This window comes from Microchirus variegatus, assembly GCF_963457635.1.
Source record: "Microchirus variegatus genome assembly, chromosome: 15".
In the NCBI taxonomy this organism is placed as follows: Eukaryota; Metazoa; Chordata; class Actinopteri; order Pleuronectiformes; family Soleidae; genus Microchirus; species Microchirus variegatus.
In genome coordinates, this window is record NC_139816.1 from 22,332,256 (window position 1) to 22,351,506 (window position 19,251).

The 19,251-nt window shown below is 43.1% G+C and overlaps 1 protein-coding gene across 1 annotated transcript; it reads left to right on the plus strand.

Moving 5' to 3' along the window:
- Positions 1-8,353: 8,353 nt before the first annotated feature.
- On the plus strand, positions 8,354-17,621 carry LOC310937102 (tomoregulin-1-like). The gene is made up of 10 exons (XM_083901296.1): positions 8,354-8,851; positions 12,912-13,021; positions 13,481-13,610; positions 13,713-13,739; positions 13,912-14,002; positions 15,219-15,367; positions 15,881-15,928; positions 15,999-16,119; positions 16,194-16,355; positions 17,410-17,621. Exons 1-10 carry the CDS (start codon positions 8,716-8,718, stop codon positions 17,492-17,494), a joined length of 1,059 nt encoding a protein of 352 aa, XP_083757422.1. The 5' UTR covers positions 8,354-8,715; the 3' UTR covers positions 17,495-17,621.
- Positions 17,622-19,251: the final 1,630 nt, after the last annotated feature.

Here is a 19,251-nt window from a genome sequence, read left to right on the forward strand (position 1 = left end):
GAAGCATGTAGTGGCTTCTTCAAAACTTCAACTTGTGTAATTTTGAAAAATACGGAAATCCCTAATTTTGAAAAAAAAAAATGTTTTCCTGTTTTTCTCGTTTTGCGCTCGGCCGACTTGTTCCCGCTTGGTCCGTGGCGGGTCACATATGATATATACTGAAATGTCTTTTACAAACAACTAATGATTTATAAAGGAAAATCATGAAGATTTACAGGGTTTTGCATACCACTGTATGACTACACAAATGATAACAGAATAAGCCACACCCCCCCCCCCCATTTTTTTGGGTTATTTCATTTCAAATCTTAAGAGGATATTATGTCCAGTTTTTTCATGTATTGTGTATATATATTGTTCTGTGTAGCAGTGTAGCTCACAACAATAGTATCTGTGCTTATACAGAGCAGGGTGTGGTTCACTGACAGCTTAGACCTGGAGGGGGTTGTGTTATGTAAATGTGATGATTCTGTCTCTTGGCTCTCAGAAGGTGTAAATCTTTGAGGCTGAATTTCTCCCTAAAGCAGTTTGAGGAGTGCCTACATTCAAATGGCCACATCTTCAAAAATGATCAGATGGACATGTGTTTGACATTGTTGGAAAGCTTAGAAATCACACTTTCGGAATCTGTAAATAACTCCAAATGTTCCGAAGTAGACTTGTGAACGCTTTTGCCATGGCTGGACACATATGTTTTGTGTAGATCTTTTTTTCGTTAGTTAAAATGTCCTGACTGAACAGCCTTGTCCTGAATGTCCGTTTTCTCACCTGTACAAAACCTGCAAAAGTACACCCCAGAGAAGCTTTCAATGAAGCCTGCAATCCCCCTGGACTCTTCAATTATCTGCAATGACTGACTGGACTGTGCCTTTCACGAGCTCTCCAAGACCTGTAATAAAAACACCATGTTTCTCTAAAAGGATCAAATCCCGTAAAAGGGGCTCTAGAACTTTTAACACCTTAACATCAGTACTCTGCCACATTGAAATGTTTTTTACTGTTTCCTTTTGTAGGCTGTAGCTAGGGGGCCATCTTTTGAAAAGGCTTTAGCTAAAGGACAGGACGTGCGCACTGTTTCAGCAAGCTCCTTGACAACTGACTCATTAACTGTAACAGAACATTTTTTAAGGATGTTACACAGGCTATTAAATGTGACTGGAAAAGATACAGCAGTGTAATTCTTGAAGTAATTTGTCACAAAATGATTATAAAATGAACATGCTCCAACTTTAATAAAACTGAGGCTATATTCTGCTCAATAGCTTTGGGAAGATCTTCAACACTAGAAGCATGTGCATCTACATCCATTTCAGATTCTACATCTGTGTCTGCGGCACAAGAAATGTCAATAACTGAAGTGTCTGATTCCTGTAGCCTTGCAACAACACTTACAACCTCAGCTTTAAAATCATGTACAGTATGGGGATTATGTTTCCTGTTTTTATGAGTATGAAATTTATTGTAAATGCTAGTTTTGAAAGAATAACCTTTGAACATGCATGTTACAGTTTCATGTCTTCTCAAATGTTCATTTACATGACTGATGTAATATCGTTCATTGGCAAGTTTAGGACATGCACACAACTCTCATGAATATGTAGTTAACTCAGATGGTTCTGAAGATGTTTGAGCTTTGTGAGAACGTTTTTTTACTCAAAAGATTGTTCCAAATTCTAAATTGGCATGGACACTTAAGAGATATTTCACAGTTGAGAAGCTGAAAAAACTAGGTCATCTATGTAGTAGAAATGTGAAATACCATTTGAAGCAAGTGCCTTCTTGGCTGAGATGTACATGTACACATGTACGCTCATGTACACGAATGACAACAACTCCCAGAATGCAATGTGCCCGGTTCTTGTCACTCCGAGAGAAGCCATGAGCAGACAGCGTGAGACACAATTCCCAGAGGGGAATTAGTTGGCGAATACATTACGGACCTGCAAGTTACACATCGTTGTTTTCTATGGTGCTAAATTGTACCGGGACGTGCAGTAAAAACAAGGAAAGGACAAGCAGTTCCCATTATTTGCCGGTCAGAGATTCAGAGCGGTGCTGAAGCACCCTTGAATATGATGGTCAAACATTTTCCTTTGTGAATAATAAAGTTATTTTTTACTGATTTTGTTATGTTTCTATACTAAACAAGTTAGATTTACACAATAAAATTGATGCAGTTGTCATCAGTAAACAAAGTAGCTCTCATTCTGAAATGTAATAACACTTTAATAGAGGAACACTAAGTGCTAGAAAATAAACCACAACATATATAAAGTGATGATGATATGATATTACTGTCTGAAAAACACGAGCACAACTTTAGTGAATCAAAGTATCTGTTCTTACAGTAGCATAGATGTAAATGAACTGTAAAGATGCTAACGTTAACTCAGCTGGTGTTACATATAAACATAGACAAATGTGGTAAAAATAAATATAAAACAAAATACTCACTTTGTACTCAGACGGCCGTTTATCCAGTTTCTTTCATCTACCGTGCTGACACCTATGGAGGACGAAACCTGACAGATCAATAAATAAATAAGTACAGGAATAAATAAATGCATAAATAAATAAATAAATACATAAATAAAAAAATGAAAAATAAATAAACAATACATAAATAAATAAATAAATATAGAAATGTGCTACCTGTAACGTTGCAAATACGCTCCAGTCAGTGCAATGGCCTCGACCGGGAGGTTCTGTTTTTTTCAATAAAAGCAGCTATGATACACAGTAGAGATGGGACTTGCAGACATTTTTTACAGCAGCAATGCGGGGAGTGGAAACTATTCTACAGTGTACAACTTTGTTTTAGTCTCAAAAACATGGCTGGTAATGTCCATTATTGACCATCAAAGCAGCGATAATAAAAATGAGGGGCGAAAAAAAGAAAAAAAAAGCGGAGCAGAGAGTTTTCTCTCCGCTGGCACAGGTGTGTCGCCAGACGGCTCTGTCACGATCAACATTCCACATTCCATATACTTCCTGCTTTGTTGTTGTTGCTGCTGCTCTGTGTTTCTCTCTCTCTGTCACCCTGCAGGGGGCGTGGTTGTCCTACTTCCAAGATGACATCAGAGATCGCTTCCACCTGCGCAGCTCCTGCCCAGCTGTTCCTGATCAGCGATCACGCAGGCTTATAAGGCGGAGCTTCGCGTTTCTCTGGCGTCAGTTCCTCGTTTTCGCTCAGCTGGTATAGTCGCTACTAACCTTGCTAATTGACTTAAAGAATTGTTACTTACCTGGATTCTACTCTCAGGTCACCACGTCTCCTGCACCTGAGAGGAACACGGAGTCTCCAGTGGATCTCAATATCTCCGGGATTGCTTCCTCCACGCCAACGCCGCAGCCATCTTCCTCCTCAACGCTCGTGGACACTCACGCCACCATCTCCAGTGAGTTCGTTCCTTGGGAACGCTATACGAACTCTATTGCCACGAGGAGTTGCTGTGGGACCTGGTCCAGTTGCTATCCGTTCTGGTTTAGCGTTGTTCATTCATACTCTCATGCTTGCCTGTAACTCGGTAGGAAATAAAATCATATTTTTACACCGTTGTCCTGTTCTGCATCCGGTTCCGCCTTAAAGATCTTGATTCCCTTTAAAGGGAATCGTAACAGGCTCAGGTTTTTGAACCTGCGCGTGCAGTGTCCACCAGAGTGCAGGATCTTGACTGGGTGAGATGCCGTCTTCATTTGTGTAGACGGCTTATTGTTGGGTCCCCCACCCCCGTCTTAAACATTAGCACAAGCTTGTTCGCACTGCACGCACACACACACACACGCTTGGACACACACAGCCACTGGAGAGAACTGCTGTTGTCACCATGTAGGCTAACGTTACAGGTGACTGGCCACACACTCATCCTACAAACCAGCCTTTGAGCACCACAGGCAGTGGCCAAAGCTCCATAGTTACTGACCCGCCCTCACCTATTTCATTCACAAAAACGGGCTGTGACTCGTCCTCCGCAATGCGCGCACCATCATGTGAGAGCGCAGGGAGCCTGGACAGCAGGATCACCTTTTCATGCACAACTTCTTTGACCTCGCTTCTTTAAAGGTGCATTATGTAACAATGTGGCCAAAAACGGTTACTACGCTCAAAATCAAAACACTGCGGCAAGTCGTATCCGCCTCCCACTCCACCCCTCCCTTCCAGAGTCTAGGTTGCCAGCAACGAGCGAGGAACAAGCGTTTTTGTTATGTTTTCCCTTTACAGGGAAAACCTAGATCTTAAAGTGGAGGACTCGGATGCAGACAGGGAGACGGTAAGTATGTAAAAATTATGTTTTATTAACTACCAGGTTTACAGGCGCTAGTATGAATAATACGACGATAGAAACGGGGAATGGACAGCAGCTGGGCCAGATCCCCACAGCTACTCCTTCGTGGCAATAGAGTTCGTTCGGGTGTTCCAGAGGAACGGACTCACTCTGCGATGTTGAAGTCAGGAGCGCAGGTGTCCAAGAGGATCGTGGTGGGAAGCAGCTGTTCCGTTTAGCGAGGAGATGAAGATGAAGCTGGAGAGTCACAGGTGGAAGCGATTCCGGAGGAAGAGGAATCCGCTGAGACGTCGTGACTTCTCAGCTGCAGGAGACGTGGTCAGTCCCGGCGGCATGGGCGGGCATTGGGGGGCCGTGCCCGCCCACAGAGTCAGCCGTGCCCCCCCTGGGCTTTTTATATACAGTCTATGGCTGGAAGCTGTTTATTTTATTTGGGTTTTGTTTTTCACATCGGAGTGAAACATTTAGATAAGCAGTAGGGCTGCAACAATGAATTAATCGATTTTAGAGAGGTTTTTTTTTTTTTTTTTAAACAATTAATACAAACTTTGTGATTTGTTAGCTTCTTAAATGGGAATATTGTCTGGTTTCTTTGCTCCATTTGACAAAAATTAATAAATCATTAAAACTAGGTTCCAGGTGAGCCTAGTTTGAGTGAGTTTCACTCACTCCCTCACTCACTCACAAATTTTAGGTTACGGCAGAAGGGTAACACTGCTTTGTGGTGTTCCTTGTGCTCCCTAGTTGCTGTAGCTACCTCTCCCAGTATGAAAATTTACTTCAGTGTTCAGGTTGACATCAGTGTTCAGTGGTCACAGAGCCATATTGTTCACCCTGAAGCAAATAAATTGTAGGTTGAAAAAGTTTGCCCCCCTGAAAAAAATGAATGCCCCCCCTTAAATGTTTTTCTGCAGCCGGGTCTGGACGTGGTGACCTGGGGCCTGTTTCAGAAAGCAGCTTTAGTGAAAACTCTGAGTCTGTTAACCCTGAAATGAGGGAAACTCTGGTTTTTCGGTTTCAAAAAGCCAGTTCAGCTTAACTCTAAGTCAGTTACCCTGGCAACATACGCCCTGAACCTAACCTGCTCGCTGGCAGGTTTTCTTCAACTAACCTGGAATTTATCTCTGTCTCCGCCCTCTTTCAGACACACACGGTTTTTGATTTCCTCATTCATTCAGTCAGCAGAGTTTTGAAGTCTGTTCTGCGTCTACATTAGAAGTAATATTAGGTGAAGACTATTTTCACAACCATGTCCTTTTGACAGTGATCCCGTGGATGAAGGTGCAGCATTACTGCGCAGAGAATTAAATATTCTTCGGGACATGATTATCAGTCTGCGCATAGATTTCCAGACACTTGTCTTTTTGAGCGGGACGTTTCACGTCACAGTTCATCATTTACATTCACAACCTAATCCGTCTTTACATTTCCAACATTAACAACCGGAGTCATGCTCTCACATCACAGCAGAAACTGTATTGCGCTGCGGTTTTTTTTTTTATATATACAAATGGGAGTTTTTTATAGAACGTCATAGATGCAGAGCACTTGAACGTGATATAAAAAGTGAGAAGTCATTTATGTGTGAAAACATCATTATGTTGGGGATAAAACAACTGTACAGTCAAACAGCCACTTCATATTTACTTTACAATGTAAAACATGATCAAAATGAGGTAATCCCATGAGATTATACCGAGGTTTTACCTGTTTGAACAATGTTTTTATGTTTCATATTAAACTGCTGCCAACTGCGCTTCTCCCCCGCGGGATTACACCTAAATAAATAAATTAATAGTCTACAACTCAAGCAGTTTCCCGCTGTAATATTATTGTGATTGTGCAAAGGACGACATTAAAACTTCCTCATCAGCAGCAGTGTTCTCTCCGACACCGTCTCCCTCTCTTTTGCTGCTGTTACACTTCCTTCTAAAAACTCACGCATTAATATTTTCCAACTCCAGTGTAATGAAGAACGTCACCCTCCGCTTCCCCGTTGTCATGGTGACTCGTTGAAACGGGGCTCCATTCATGCTGTCTTTTTATACTTGTGGTGCACGCGCTTAACTCGAGGTGAAACTACTCCGAGTTGAACAAACTAACTCAAATCAGCTGTTCTGAAACCGAAAACTCAGAGTTTCCTTTCTCAGAGTAGATCAACTCAGAGTTCAGGGTTAGATTAAGAGTTTGTTGAACCTGCTTTGTGAAACAGGCCCCTGAAGACGGAGGCTCGGGTAAGGTTTCTACAAGCAAGGTAAGAGAGTGTTTACCAGCTGAGCGAAAACAAGGAACTGACGCCAGAGAGACGCGCAATCCTGCCTTATGAGCCCACGTGATCGCTGATCAGGAACAGCTGGGTGGAGTTGCGCAGGTGGTGGTAATCACTGGCGTCATCATCATGAATGTAGGTCAACCACGACCCCTGCAGGATGATAGAGAAGGAGAGAGACACGGGGCAGCAGGAACAACAACAGTAATAATAATAATAATAATAATGATGACAGCCATGGAATGTGATCGTGACAGTTTTATCATAAATGAGTGGCTCTGAGACACACAATTCTGTTCTCTCAGTAAAGATCAAGATGTATAATAAAGTATGGTAACATTAGCTACTGACTAGGGATGGATATATCAGATGGAATAACTTTATGCATGATATTTGACAGAACTGTCCTTCATTATAGCAGGGCTGCCAACTTCTGACAAAACCTTAGAGTGAGACATCGTGGCAAATTACCACCACACACCCAATATATTTATTTATGGTAATATTTTATGCATCACAAGCTTATTAATGCTTTATACAATAATAAGGCAAATCATTTTGACACTGTCCGGAATCAATCCTACAACCTTGCCGACACAAGTCCACCTATTTAACCACTCGGCTACCGCTATCATTATCTCTTTAAACGTCAAGAGGAGCCACAACACAGCCGTACCGAAGCGGGTATGGCAGCCACCCGCTGGGAGCGGCTGCCATACCCATGTCCTATATAGACCCTCGCTTTGCAGCAAACTTTATCTTGGCGTTTTTGACATTCATACCGAGGTCTTTTAGGTTTCCTTTCATTTCATTTCAATTGTAGCTACGTAACTGGCAGCCCATGGCTACTCAACCGCTGAGACTCTACTGACTGCTATGATTGGTAGATGGTGGTAGATGGCACGTCATGCCAAAACATAATTTCACATGATATAAACCTTATAAATGAAGTAAATATCAATTCAAACTAAATTATGTACCCTCAGTGTAAAACTTTGCAATGATGTCATTGTTTTGAACGTATATTCTCTTTTTGTTTTGTGTATGTGCGCATTTGAATGAGTTAAGCTCATTTTCGGATTTTCCCTTTTTTTCCCTCCTGTCACATGATATAAACTGGAAAAATGAAGTAAATATCAATTCAAACTTAATTATGTACACTCAGTGTAAGATTTTGCAATTACTTCATTGTTTGGACTTGTTTTCTGTTTTTCTATGTTTATGTGTACATTAGAGTGAGTTAAGCTCATTTGGAGATTTTCCATTTTTTTCTCCTGCCACATGATATAAACCTTAATAAGTGAACATAACATCTTTACAATGTTACTTCTGGACACTCGGTGTAAAATGTTGCAATTATTTCATTGTTTGGACTTGTTTTCTGTTTTTCTATGTTTATGTGTACATTAGAGTGAGTTAAGCTCATTTGGAGATTTTTTCAAAGACAGTGTTATTCTGCCCTCTAGTGTTCAAACCCGACACTCAGAATATTACACTAATAACACGCGTTCATTCAGTGTGTGTGTGCGTGCGAGTGTGTGTGCGTCTGTGTGTGTAGTGTGTGTGTGACTGTAGCATATTTATGAAGGTTTATTTGGACCGGGTTAGACAAAGTTAAACCCGGGTTAGTCCTGGTTCAGTGTGAATCAGATTATCCACGCAGCTGCACTCAGGAGCCATGATTTTAACTGTGGGCGTGGCCTATGTGGTCACGTGGTTCAGGCCTTTGTTGATGTGGGGACCAGGACAAAAAAAAAAGCACCAGGATTTTTGAGCGACCGCGTCCGTGTTTCGTCCCCTGCTCACACTTACTGCTCTCCAGCCTGAGCGCCGCCGAAGCCCCCGCTGCTCCGACTCTGACCCTGACCCGGTTCTCCTCCGCGGCTCTGCGGTTCTTCTCCCCGCGGTGTGAGAGCGAGGCGGCGGCGGTGTGATGGAGGCTGAGGTCGGGCTGCGGCTGTAGGGGGTCGGTGTGTGTGTGTGTGTGGAGACCCAGGCCCTGCTCCGCTTTGTTTCCCACGGCACTGTTTTCTATCTCTTGAGGACAAATGGACTCGAATCGGACCTGAGACGTTTGTGTTTGTGATTTGAGGAGAAAAATCTCTTCACGTGTATCTGCTTCATTTCATCACCTCCTCCTGCTGCTCCTGCTCCTCCATCATGGCTCCTCCAGGAGGCCGCGGCTCCTCCAGCCTCTGCAGCCTGCTGCTCCTGCTGCTCCTCCCCGCCGCCCGGTGCTCCTTCCCCCGCGGCGGCGCCGCTGTGGACTGCGGCCCCGGGAAGAGCGACTGTCCAGGTGAGACACACGTCAGCGGTCACTGTGCAGGTGGAGGTCAGAGGTCACAGCCACGTCCAGCTGTTGTCTTTTAGTCTCCGTTGTCATGACGATGGCACAGATTTCATGATGTGATCAGTTTTTATATCAGAGCGTCACCATGGTAACACATCTGTGTGTGTGTGCGCGTGCCAGAACCAGTAGTCACCACAGAGACCTAAAGCCGGTCCTAATGTGCAGAATTAAGATTTAAAATTGTCGTTAGGTTAAGTTTAGGGATAGTGATAAGACTTTGTTTAGTGTGTGTGTGTGGGTGTGTGCGCGTGTGCGCGCGCTCTATTTCAGGGTTAATGACAGACTGCAGGAACAGGGTGAGGTCACATGAGGGCGTAGTCTCTTGTTCTGTGTCTCATTCATTCATCAACAGACTTTAAAGAGGTAGTTCAGTAGTTACATGAGCATCTGCTCTGTCTGTGCTGTGAGCGCCCCCTGCTGCTGAGAACCAGCCTGAGACACAGAGGCTCACTCTCAGAGAAAACATGGCAGAAAACAAGATTTTAGTCACTTAAACAAAATACTAATGATCTAAATTATCTATGTCAATTTAAGTCTATGATATCTCTGTCACATGTTCACGTCTTTATCTCACTGTGAGACAGACTTTTCCTTGTGTAAACTGAAGTTTGTAAACCACTCACTCTCCCACACCTAAGTCTATAGAGAAAATCAGTGATATTAAAGCTCACATAGAGTGGTCCTGTTGCACATAAATGTTAGTTATGGAGGTCTACTTACATACATCAACTTGTTTTTATGGTCAAAAACCTCCTAGTTGCTGTAAACGAGCCGATAGAAATCCTCTTTTCTGACGGTGTTCCTCAGCCGCGATATTTCAGACATAAATCTCATCCCCAGAAGACAGAGGCTTCCCAACTGTCTTGTGATTGGCCAATACGCAGAAGTGACATATTCAGTACACCCGCTCTCAGAAGCGCAGCTCCCCCCTCTGGAACGGTGGATGCACTGCTACTCTTTATCAAAACATTGTTTTAACAATGTTTAAAAATAGCTTCTTCACGACTCCCCGTCGCAGTCCCTTTTATGACTTTGACCCGGAGTCAGACCCAGAGTCAGAAGACACTGTCGCTCGTGAAACACCTCCATAACGGACGCAATTCTTCTTCTGCGGTTCAATGTACGCAACCGAATGTGCCCGGACTAATGCCCGGAGCAGGACGATCTGCTGTTCCGGAGAACCGCTGTTTACGTAACTGGACCGGGTTTTTTCAGAGATCTCGCTGAGCCCGAGATTACAATAAAACACATAGTGTTCTCAGCAGTGGCTGAACTGTTTGTTTAGAACCTTCAGGGCTTCATAAACAAGGTAATGATGCAGATACACACTATAAAACAGCATTAATTGGAACTTCCAGTCTAGGCCGGCTTTAACATCACAGCACACAGGAGTTGTTGATCCTCTGCTGCCTCCATCACTAAGTTCAAATGTCTTATTTTGTCACTTCAGTGTTTAAAATCCTTTGTTCAGATTTCCCTCAGTGACACAAAGTGACCACACGAGGCAGCAGTAGACCAGCAGCTCCTGTGTCGGTCATGAGTGATTCGTTCGAAAGTACAAATCATTTTAGTGAACGAACTGACTGGGATCACTTCATGAACTGATTCGTGTCTTTCTTAGTTCAGTTGAGCTCAGCAGCAATCGTGGCGGCGGGGAGTAGAACTGCCTCGTTCTGTGAATCACTCGTGAAGTCGTTTGCAGATGCCGTCACTCACTCGTGAATCTTCGGCAAACGACGCCAGCCAACATGTGCAGAGGGGGGAGGGAGTGACTAGTAAGAAGAACTGTGTCTGCCGTGCTGCTGTGATTCGTTCGCGCTGTCAGTCACTGACTCAGTCATGATTCGCAAACGAACGAACTGAGACAGAAAGCTGGTGAACTGTGGCTGAGGACGTGAATCTTGTTCGCGCTGTCACTCACTCTATGACCCGCGGCGTGAACATACTGCACTCAGGGAGGAGGTGAGTCACATAGCAGGGCACTGGGCTCCTGGTAAGCACTAAATGAACGGATTATAGTGATTCAGTACTCAAATGAACTGCCGATCCCATCACTACCTGTGTCCCCACGAGCTAAAACCACTGATTTTCTCTATGAGGTTTGGTGTGGGAGAGTGAGGGTTTGCAGTAAGATAAAGACGTGGACATGTTTCGCTACAGACTCATGTTTTCTGATGTTAAAGTAGAAAAACTCGTCTCCATCACAGATGTTCTCAGGAGACAAATGCTCCACTCTGTTTTAAACTCTTCAGATCTGATCACAGCTAACTCTGGTGCTGGTGACCTGCCCAGGTGTATGCTGACTCCGCCTCCCTCATCCCTGACACAATAAATTGTTTTGTAAAAACCAGGCTGAGATTATCTTTTGTCTACGCATCTCGTGTGTCCCCACACTTTTGTCCTCGTCTTTTAGCTCCAGTCAGACGAGGAAGAGGAGGGACACATGATGAGGTCATCAGAGAGTGACAGGGCGAGTGAGCTAGAGTGACACAGAGGCCGTTTCTCAATATCCATACTTGTGCGTACTTGTGAAAACGTCATCAGCCTCAGTCCAAGTTCTGTTCCAATTCTCAAGAACGCGAGCAGCGAGTACAGTTCTCATACCCAGAAGTGTTCTCGCTCCGCCAATTTTACCAAGTACACATCGGGTGTTGACTTGAGCGTACTTGGGAAAGCCATATATCCCAGAATGCATTTCGGCGGAACAGAGCAGGATAAAATACTAATATAAACCTTAAGTAAATATTTTTCTGTGTCCCGGAACGCAGTTTTAAAATCATTTGAGGTGAGAAATGAGTCATTTAGAATCCAAACATGTGGTTTGTGTAATAAGATATGACGTATTTATAGTTTGACATCGGCGCTGTCGGAGGTGAGCAGCTCCGCCTCTGCGGACGCTCGGTGCTCACAGTGCCCGGCACAGAGCAGCGTTACCTCGGCCTGTCCTGATGAAATGATCCGCTGGCTCAGACGGCTCCGTTATTACATACTTGTTGTTGACCTGTTTTGTTTTTATTGTAAACGTTTTGACCTGACAGTGTGAACTGTATAATATTTTGTTTGTTTGTATAATATTGATGTTTTATTTATTCTAACTGAATTTTAGATTTATATTGAAGTCGCACTGTCATTGTATATGTATTTAAATATAATGGACACTATGTTATAGTGTCCATTATATGGACACATTAAGTAGCACATACATTTTTAAAAAGTTAAAAATTACCACAATATATATGCATTTGTTAAAAGTATTTTATATGATTATTCTTCAACACTGTAGGTGGCGGTAATGAGGCTCAAGTGCTTGGCGCCACTCGCCATTCAAACAGTAGAACAAGGAAGTACACTGCTGTTCCAATTGAAGAGATCGTACTCGTGTACTCTCTCAAGTATGCAAGTACATACTGGCATACTTTGGTATTGAGAAAGGGCCTCAGAGAGAGAGTTTACCGTTTTCTTCATCATCATTCAGACCAAAGAGCATTAGGGTTAGCTCCTGGAACTACTTCCCGTTGAACAGCAATGTGTCCCTCCACCCTGTGCTGTGGTCAAGTGGCTCTGACCTTTGACCCACATCTGGTCCCAGTGTGTTGCACACACACACACACACACCACAGCTACTGTGGTATTCACTAATTACTTAGGAGGCGGGGTCATGACCCCTGTAATTACCTGCTGTAATTGGCCAGCCCGCAAACCCTCGACCAGTCATCTGCTGTAATTTAATGACTACCCTGTGTGTGAGAGAGAGAATCATCACATTCCAAACCTCTGTGTTTTTCCTGATATTTACAAATTTTTTAAATAATTACGTTACAGTGACGTCATGTTGTCATATGTTTTTGTTTTTTTCCTACCTCCGTTTGTTTACATTGTCTCATCTCAGCGATCACAGGGTTAAAGACAAACTTCTAATTGTCACTTTTCTCTATGGGGTTCTGAATGGTGCTCCACTGTGATGATGATGAATCAATGACATCATCATTGTCTTCTTGTGTCTCAGATTTGTCGGAGAAGAAGAGCGACCTGCGTGTGTGTGACGCCGGGACGTGTCGCTTTGGAGGAACCTGTCGTGAGAACGGAGCTGACATCAAGTGTGTGTGTCAGTTTCATGTGAGTGTCACACACACACACACAGACCCTGGTTTACAAGACTTCAGAGGATGTTGCATTGACTTACATTCATTTCCTGGAGACTTATTCTAACCTTAACTATAATGACTACTGGCCTAATCCTGACCCCACCCTCATCCTAACCTTAAAACATTTATTCACCTCAAAATATAGTCATTTACATTATTGGGACTTGCTTTTTGTCCCTAGAATGTGACTGTGTAAACAGATTTAGGTCCCCACAACATTACTAAAACCTGGACACACACACACGCATGTGAGGGAAGCAAAAACAAACAAACATACATTACAATAAATTGTCAAATTTACAGTTACCATTTTGTGTGTGTGTGTGTGTGTGTGTGTGTGTGTGTGTGTGTGTGTGTGTGTGTGTGTGTGTGTGTGTGTGTGTGTGTGTGTGCGTGTGTGCGTGTGCGTGTGTGTGTGTGTGTGTTACAGTGTAATAAGAAGTACGTCCCGGTGTGCGGCTCAAACGGAGACACGTACCAGAACGAGTGTTTCCTGAGACGAGCCGCCTGCAAGAAGCAGAGATCCATCAGCATCATGTCAGAAGGCCCCTGTTACCACGGTAACACACACTCCCTTTATTAGATACACCCAGCTGACCCACATCACACATCTGTCAAAGTAAAAACAAAGTGATGTTTGACCTCTTCTTCTTGTGTCTCAGATGCTGGTTCAGGATCTGGAGATGGAGGTAAACGGCTGCTTTTTTCTGATAAATCTTGCTTATAAAATATGAATACTACAACATCCATCCATTATCTACTGCTTTATCCTCCACTGCCAGTCTGAATACAACAACATAACTACTACTAATAATGCTGCCGATAATGACAGTGATGGTGTTAATATCGTGTTGTCTGCAGATGACGAAGGCTCTGGTCGAGGAAAAAAGGCCTCAAAATGTGGAATCTGCAAGTTTGGAGCCGAGTGTGACGAAGACTCTGAGGACACACTGTTAGTACACACACACACACACTGTACGTCACATGTTCACGTCTTTATCTCACTGTTAGACAGACTTTTCCTTGTGTAAACTGAAGTTTTTAAACCACTCACTCTCCCACACCAAAGTCCATAGAGATAATTTTAACATAGAGATTTTAACATCACAGGACACAGGAGTTGTTGATCCACTGCTGTCTCCATCACTGAGTTCAAATGACTTATTATTTTTTGTAATTTTTGTTTGGATTGACCTCAGTGACACAAAGTGACCTCACAAGGCAGCAGTAGACCAGCAGACCACCAGGAAGTGTATCGTCATTAGCAACATATGCGTTCATGGAAGCGGATCTCAGCGGTTCTGTTATTGTTGTAAATTAGACTGTGGCACAGGTACAACAAGCTCTCACCGTTGGGAGGACGTGGACGTACGTGTCCATTACGGCTCATGGGTTAAAAAATTGTCGGGTTTAAATCAGGCTGGGGCTCGTAATTGCACGTTGTGTCCGAGCCCGGCCCAACTTTTTGGGCCCGATCTAAACTCTAACACACATGGACAGTTCAGTACATTTTGTGTGGTCAGAGCTGACTGTGCTGTGAGCGCCCCCTGCTGATGAAAACAAGCCTGAGACACACTCTCAGTGAAAACAAAATGGCTGCCAGTAGAAACTCAAGGAGAAACTGTGTCCCTGCCGGCTAAATTAAAATCACTAATTTTCATTATGGTTTGGTGTGGGAGAGTGAATCTTTTAGGCTAAAATCAAGTTTCTCCTTGAGCCGACGAGACCGTGCACGTTGTGTCCGAGCCCGGCCCGACACATTTACTGTAATTACGAGCCCGAGCCCGATTTAAACCTGACAATTTTTACGTCATGAGCCATAAATAATACGTGACCAGTAAATGTACACGTACGTCCACGTCCTCCCCACAGCGGGAGCTTGTTTTACCTGCTGCCACAGTCTAATTTACAACAATAACAGAGCCGCCGAGATCCGCTTCCATGAACGCATATGTTGCTAATGACGATACACTTCCTGGTTTTTAAATGATGCGTTCACAGCCGCAGGTTTTTACACCTTCACACAATACGACGTGCTACAACATACCACGCGAACACGATGAGGGAGAAAAAACACAAATGCTTGATCAAGGGCCTTGGGCAAAATTCTAAACTCTAATGTGTGTGTGTGTGTGTGTGTGTGTGTGTGTATGTGTGTGTGTGTGCAGCTGCATGTGTAACATCGTGTGTAACGGTCACAATGATAATCCGGTGTGCGGCGGCGACGGCGTCACCTACGACACGCCCTGTCACGTCAGAGAGGCGTCCTGCCTCAAACAGCTGAAGATCGACATCAAACATGTGGGACGTTGCCAAGGTAACGACACAACAACGTTACACACAGCAGGTGAACGAGTATGCGAAGAGAAGAACAGAGGAGGAGAGAGAGGAAACATGGTTTTCATTTATAATGAATGATGACCTCAATACACACACGTAGGGCATCGACTCAGCTGAATGAACAAATACAGGTCACATGGTACTTGGCTCCACTTACTCTTCCATTTTGTTGATATCATGTTGTCACAATAGTCATAATAAACTGACTTTTCTGTCTTATTTTGGACGACATACTAAACTATGACATTTTGGTGACTTTTTGGACATCATTCTTGCAACAGCAAAGTAGAAACATCGACTAACCACTATGCCACCATGCCACTCAGGTCTTACCTACACCAAACGTCATAGTTTAGTATGTCGTCCAGAATGAGACAGAAATGTCATAGTTTAGTCTTCACTGAGACATGTTGGACATGATTGATGGTTGGTTGATGTCTTTACCTCGTGTGAATGAGTGAAATGATCACATGTTGTTGCTGTTTTTCAGATAAAAACAGGAAGGACGAGGGCATGAAGACCAAACCCGACATCTACGGTAAGCAAACAAACAAACATGTCAGTGTAACAGCCAATCAGAGACCATATATTTTCCTCTGTTTGTGCAGCTGTGTCTAAGCCTGGAGAGGGGGAGGGGTTCGTGGAGAGGCCGACGCCCTGTCCTGATGACTATGCAAATTTCTGTGAACACGGAGAGTGTGAGATGAGACAAAACCTGGCAACCTGCAGGTAACTTGGCAACCTGTTTGTCCTTCTATATGTGTGTCTGTGTGTACTTGTATCACTGACTCTGTGTGTGCCAGGTGTGACTCGGCGTACGGCGGCTCTCAGTGTGATCAGCTGTTGGACTTTAACGTCCTCTACGTCGTCCCCAGTGGTCAGAAGCTGCATTACGTCCTCATTGCTGCCATCATCGGCGCCGTGCAGATCGCTGTCATCGTGGCTGTGGTCATGTGCTTCACCAGGTACTCGCTCTGTCAGCTGATTCACTCTCAGCGATTCACAACATTGAGGACATTTGTCTGGTTTTGCTAATATTTCTGTAGTTTTCTAACTCTAGTCCTTATTCTAGTCCCAAGCTTTTAGTGTTAGGACCAGTCCAAGGACTGGAGTTAGAACTAATGTTCGGACTAGAGTTAGAAGTAGAATCAGGATTAGAGTTAGGACTAGTGTAAGGACCAGTCCAAGGACTAGAGTTAGAACTAGAATCAGGACTAGAGTTAGAACTAGTGTTCGGACTAGAGTTAGAACTAGAATCAGGACTAGAGTTAGGACCAGTCCAAGGACTAGAGTTGGGACTAGTGTTAATTAAATTAGGACTAGTCCTAGGACTAGAGTTGGAACTAGAATCAGAACTAGAATTAGGACTAGTGTTAGGACCAGCCCTAGGACTAGACTTGGGACTAGAGTCAGGACTATTGTTGGGACCAGTCCTAGGACTAGAGTTGGGAATAGAGTCAGGACGAGAGTTAGGACCAGTCCAAGGACTAGAGTTAGAACTAGTGTTCAGACTAGAGTTAGAACTAGTGTTCGGACTAGAGTTAGGACTAGTGTTTGAACTAGAATCAGGACTAGAGTGAGGAATGATGTTAGGACCAGTCCAAGGACTAGAGTTGGAACTAGAGTTAGGACTAGTGTTAATTAAATTAGGACCAGTCCTAGGACTAGAGTTGGAACTAGAATCAGAACTAGAGTTAGGACTAGTGTTAGGACCAGCCTAGGACTAGACTTGGGACTAGAGTCAGGACTAGTGTTGGGACCAGTCGTAGGACTAGAGTTAGGACGAAAGTTAGGACCAGTTCTCTAGTCCTGACTCTCGTCCTAACACTAGTACTAACTCTAGTCCTAGAACTGGTCCTAACTCTATAATCGTAGTAAATTTGTTTTCTTTAGGAAACTTTTAAAATAATTTGTATATATTTCTGCGTCTAAACTCGTGTCTTTTTTCTGTCATTATCTGAATTTTAAAGGCACAGTTCAGTATTTTTAATCCGGTGTAATTCCTGTCATGTCCTGCAGGAGGTGCAACAAGACGAAGCGTGGGCGGCGGCAGAAGCAGCACCTCGGTCACTTCCCGTCAGGGACATCCTCCAGGATGATGTAGGGATGTCCTCTCGTCCTCGTGTCTCTTTTTCCTAACCACACAGACGTTTTTTAATAATTCCACTTTTTCTGTGCCTCTTTGTTTGTGTTTTTTTAAAGATGATTTTTTTGTACGAGGCCTTATTTAAACAAACCGCGTCCTCCATGTTGACGTCCTCCGTGTTGACGTTCTCCATGTTGACGTCCTCCATGTTGACGTCCTCTGAAACACTGTGGATCCTCTGAACACAAACTTTATTTATCTGATCGTAGCGACTGCTTCTCACGCTCGCTTTGTTTACGTTTGTTTTTGAAGGAATTTTTTTTTTTTTTGTATGAAATTCTGAAATTTAAATCCTGAATTAATGTGGTTTGAATGTTTCCTCTGAATCTTTCAGATTTAAAAGCTAAATTGTCGTTTTTACGAATAAACAGAGGGAAAACTTCCCACGTCGACGTAAAAATAGTCAAATTCACATTTTAATAAAATCAAACATTAAAAGGAGACAGATATTTTCTTGTTTTGTTAGTTTTTTTTTTTTTTTTTTTTTTAATTAAAGAACCTTTAAAGGTATAATCTGTATAAACATTTCTAAATTCAGAGTTTTTCAAACCACACAAATTCATATATTTGTGTTAAATACAATTAAATATAAACTAATGAGATTGCTGAATTTTGTTACGTTTTGTTTTGTAATATTTTATTTAATTTAGTTTCTTGAGCCACATTTTCTTGGGTTTTTTTTTGTCATCAGTGTGTTTTAAGGCCTTAATCCTCCAGGGGGTGCTCTTTGTCGAGAGGACAGGATCATCAGGGACCACTAGCGCCATCTTGGCTTCGTCTGCTGCAGTGAACTCTTGTCAAATGTGTTTTTTATTCTGTTTTAATAATTTGCTGCATCTCACAGGGTTTAAAAAAAAACTTTAATCATGTGACTTTATTTTGATGATTTTGTTTGTTGACGATGAGACGCACCTGAAAACCAAAATGCTGTTTTTTCTACTGCTTATTATTAATAATAATAATGATAATAATAATAATAATAATGATAACGTGTACAGGTTGTTGTTAGAATGATTTGATCAGGATTTGATTCCAGTGCTCGTTTGTGTTTTTTGACGATAATTTAAGTTTTGTTTTTCTATCGATGGTACGACGTGTCCGTGTCGTGGTAGTAGAAGAAGAATAAGCGTGGCCGTGTTTCCCGCGGACGTCACGTGTGTGAAGCCGTGTCGTGATGTCTGTGGGAACCTGCTGTAGATGCTGCATGAAAACAGTGACGTTGATGTTTAGACTGAGCTGTAGCTCAACTAGAATTAAATGATGATGATGTTTCAACTCACTATGTATTTGCGTTTATTTTGTATTATGAAGTGATTTGAAGGGTGTGAGCGCCCCCTGCTGCTGAGAAACACTCACACTAAAAAAACAGGCAGATTTTAGCCACTTAAACAAAAGATAGTGATGTGCGGTGAGCTCTAGGTTAGGGTAGGCAGGCAGTCACAGACCCAAGACGTACACACACTTAATTAGTATTTCAAACGTTGCAGAAAGTGCACCATGCAATCTGAGAATATCAAGATTGTAGTACTGTACTGTAACAGAAACTTAAACTCTGCGCGCGCACGCGTTGCGTGTTAAAGAGAGGGAGTGCACTTGAAGATGAAGTCCATGCGCCGTTCCTTCTTCACAAAGTTGTTGATGACAGAGTTCTAAAAGTCTCCTGACTTGGCCTTCAGTTTACAGAGTCTAGAGCAGGGGTCACCAACCTTTTTGAG

Excerpts from the sequence above, each read along its gene's own strand:
- LOC310937102 (XM_083901296.1), top strand. The coding sequence starts at position 8,716 with ATGGCTCCTCCAGGAGGCCGCGGCTCCTCCAGCCTCTGCAGCCTGCTG. Across the intron at positions 13,611-13,712 it reads AGAAGGCCCCTGTTACCACG|ATGCTGGTTCAGGATCTGGA; the intron begins GTAACACACACT and ends CTTGTGTCTCAG. Across the intron at positions 16,356-17,409 it reads GTGGTCATGTGCTTCACCAG|GAGGTGCAACAAGACGAAGC; the intron begins GTACTCGCTCTG and ends CATGTCCTGCAG.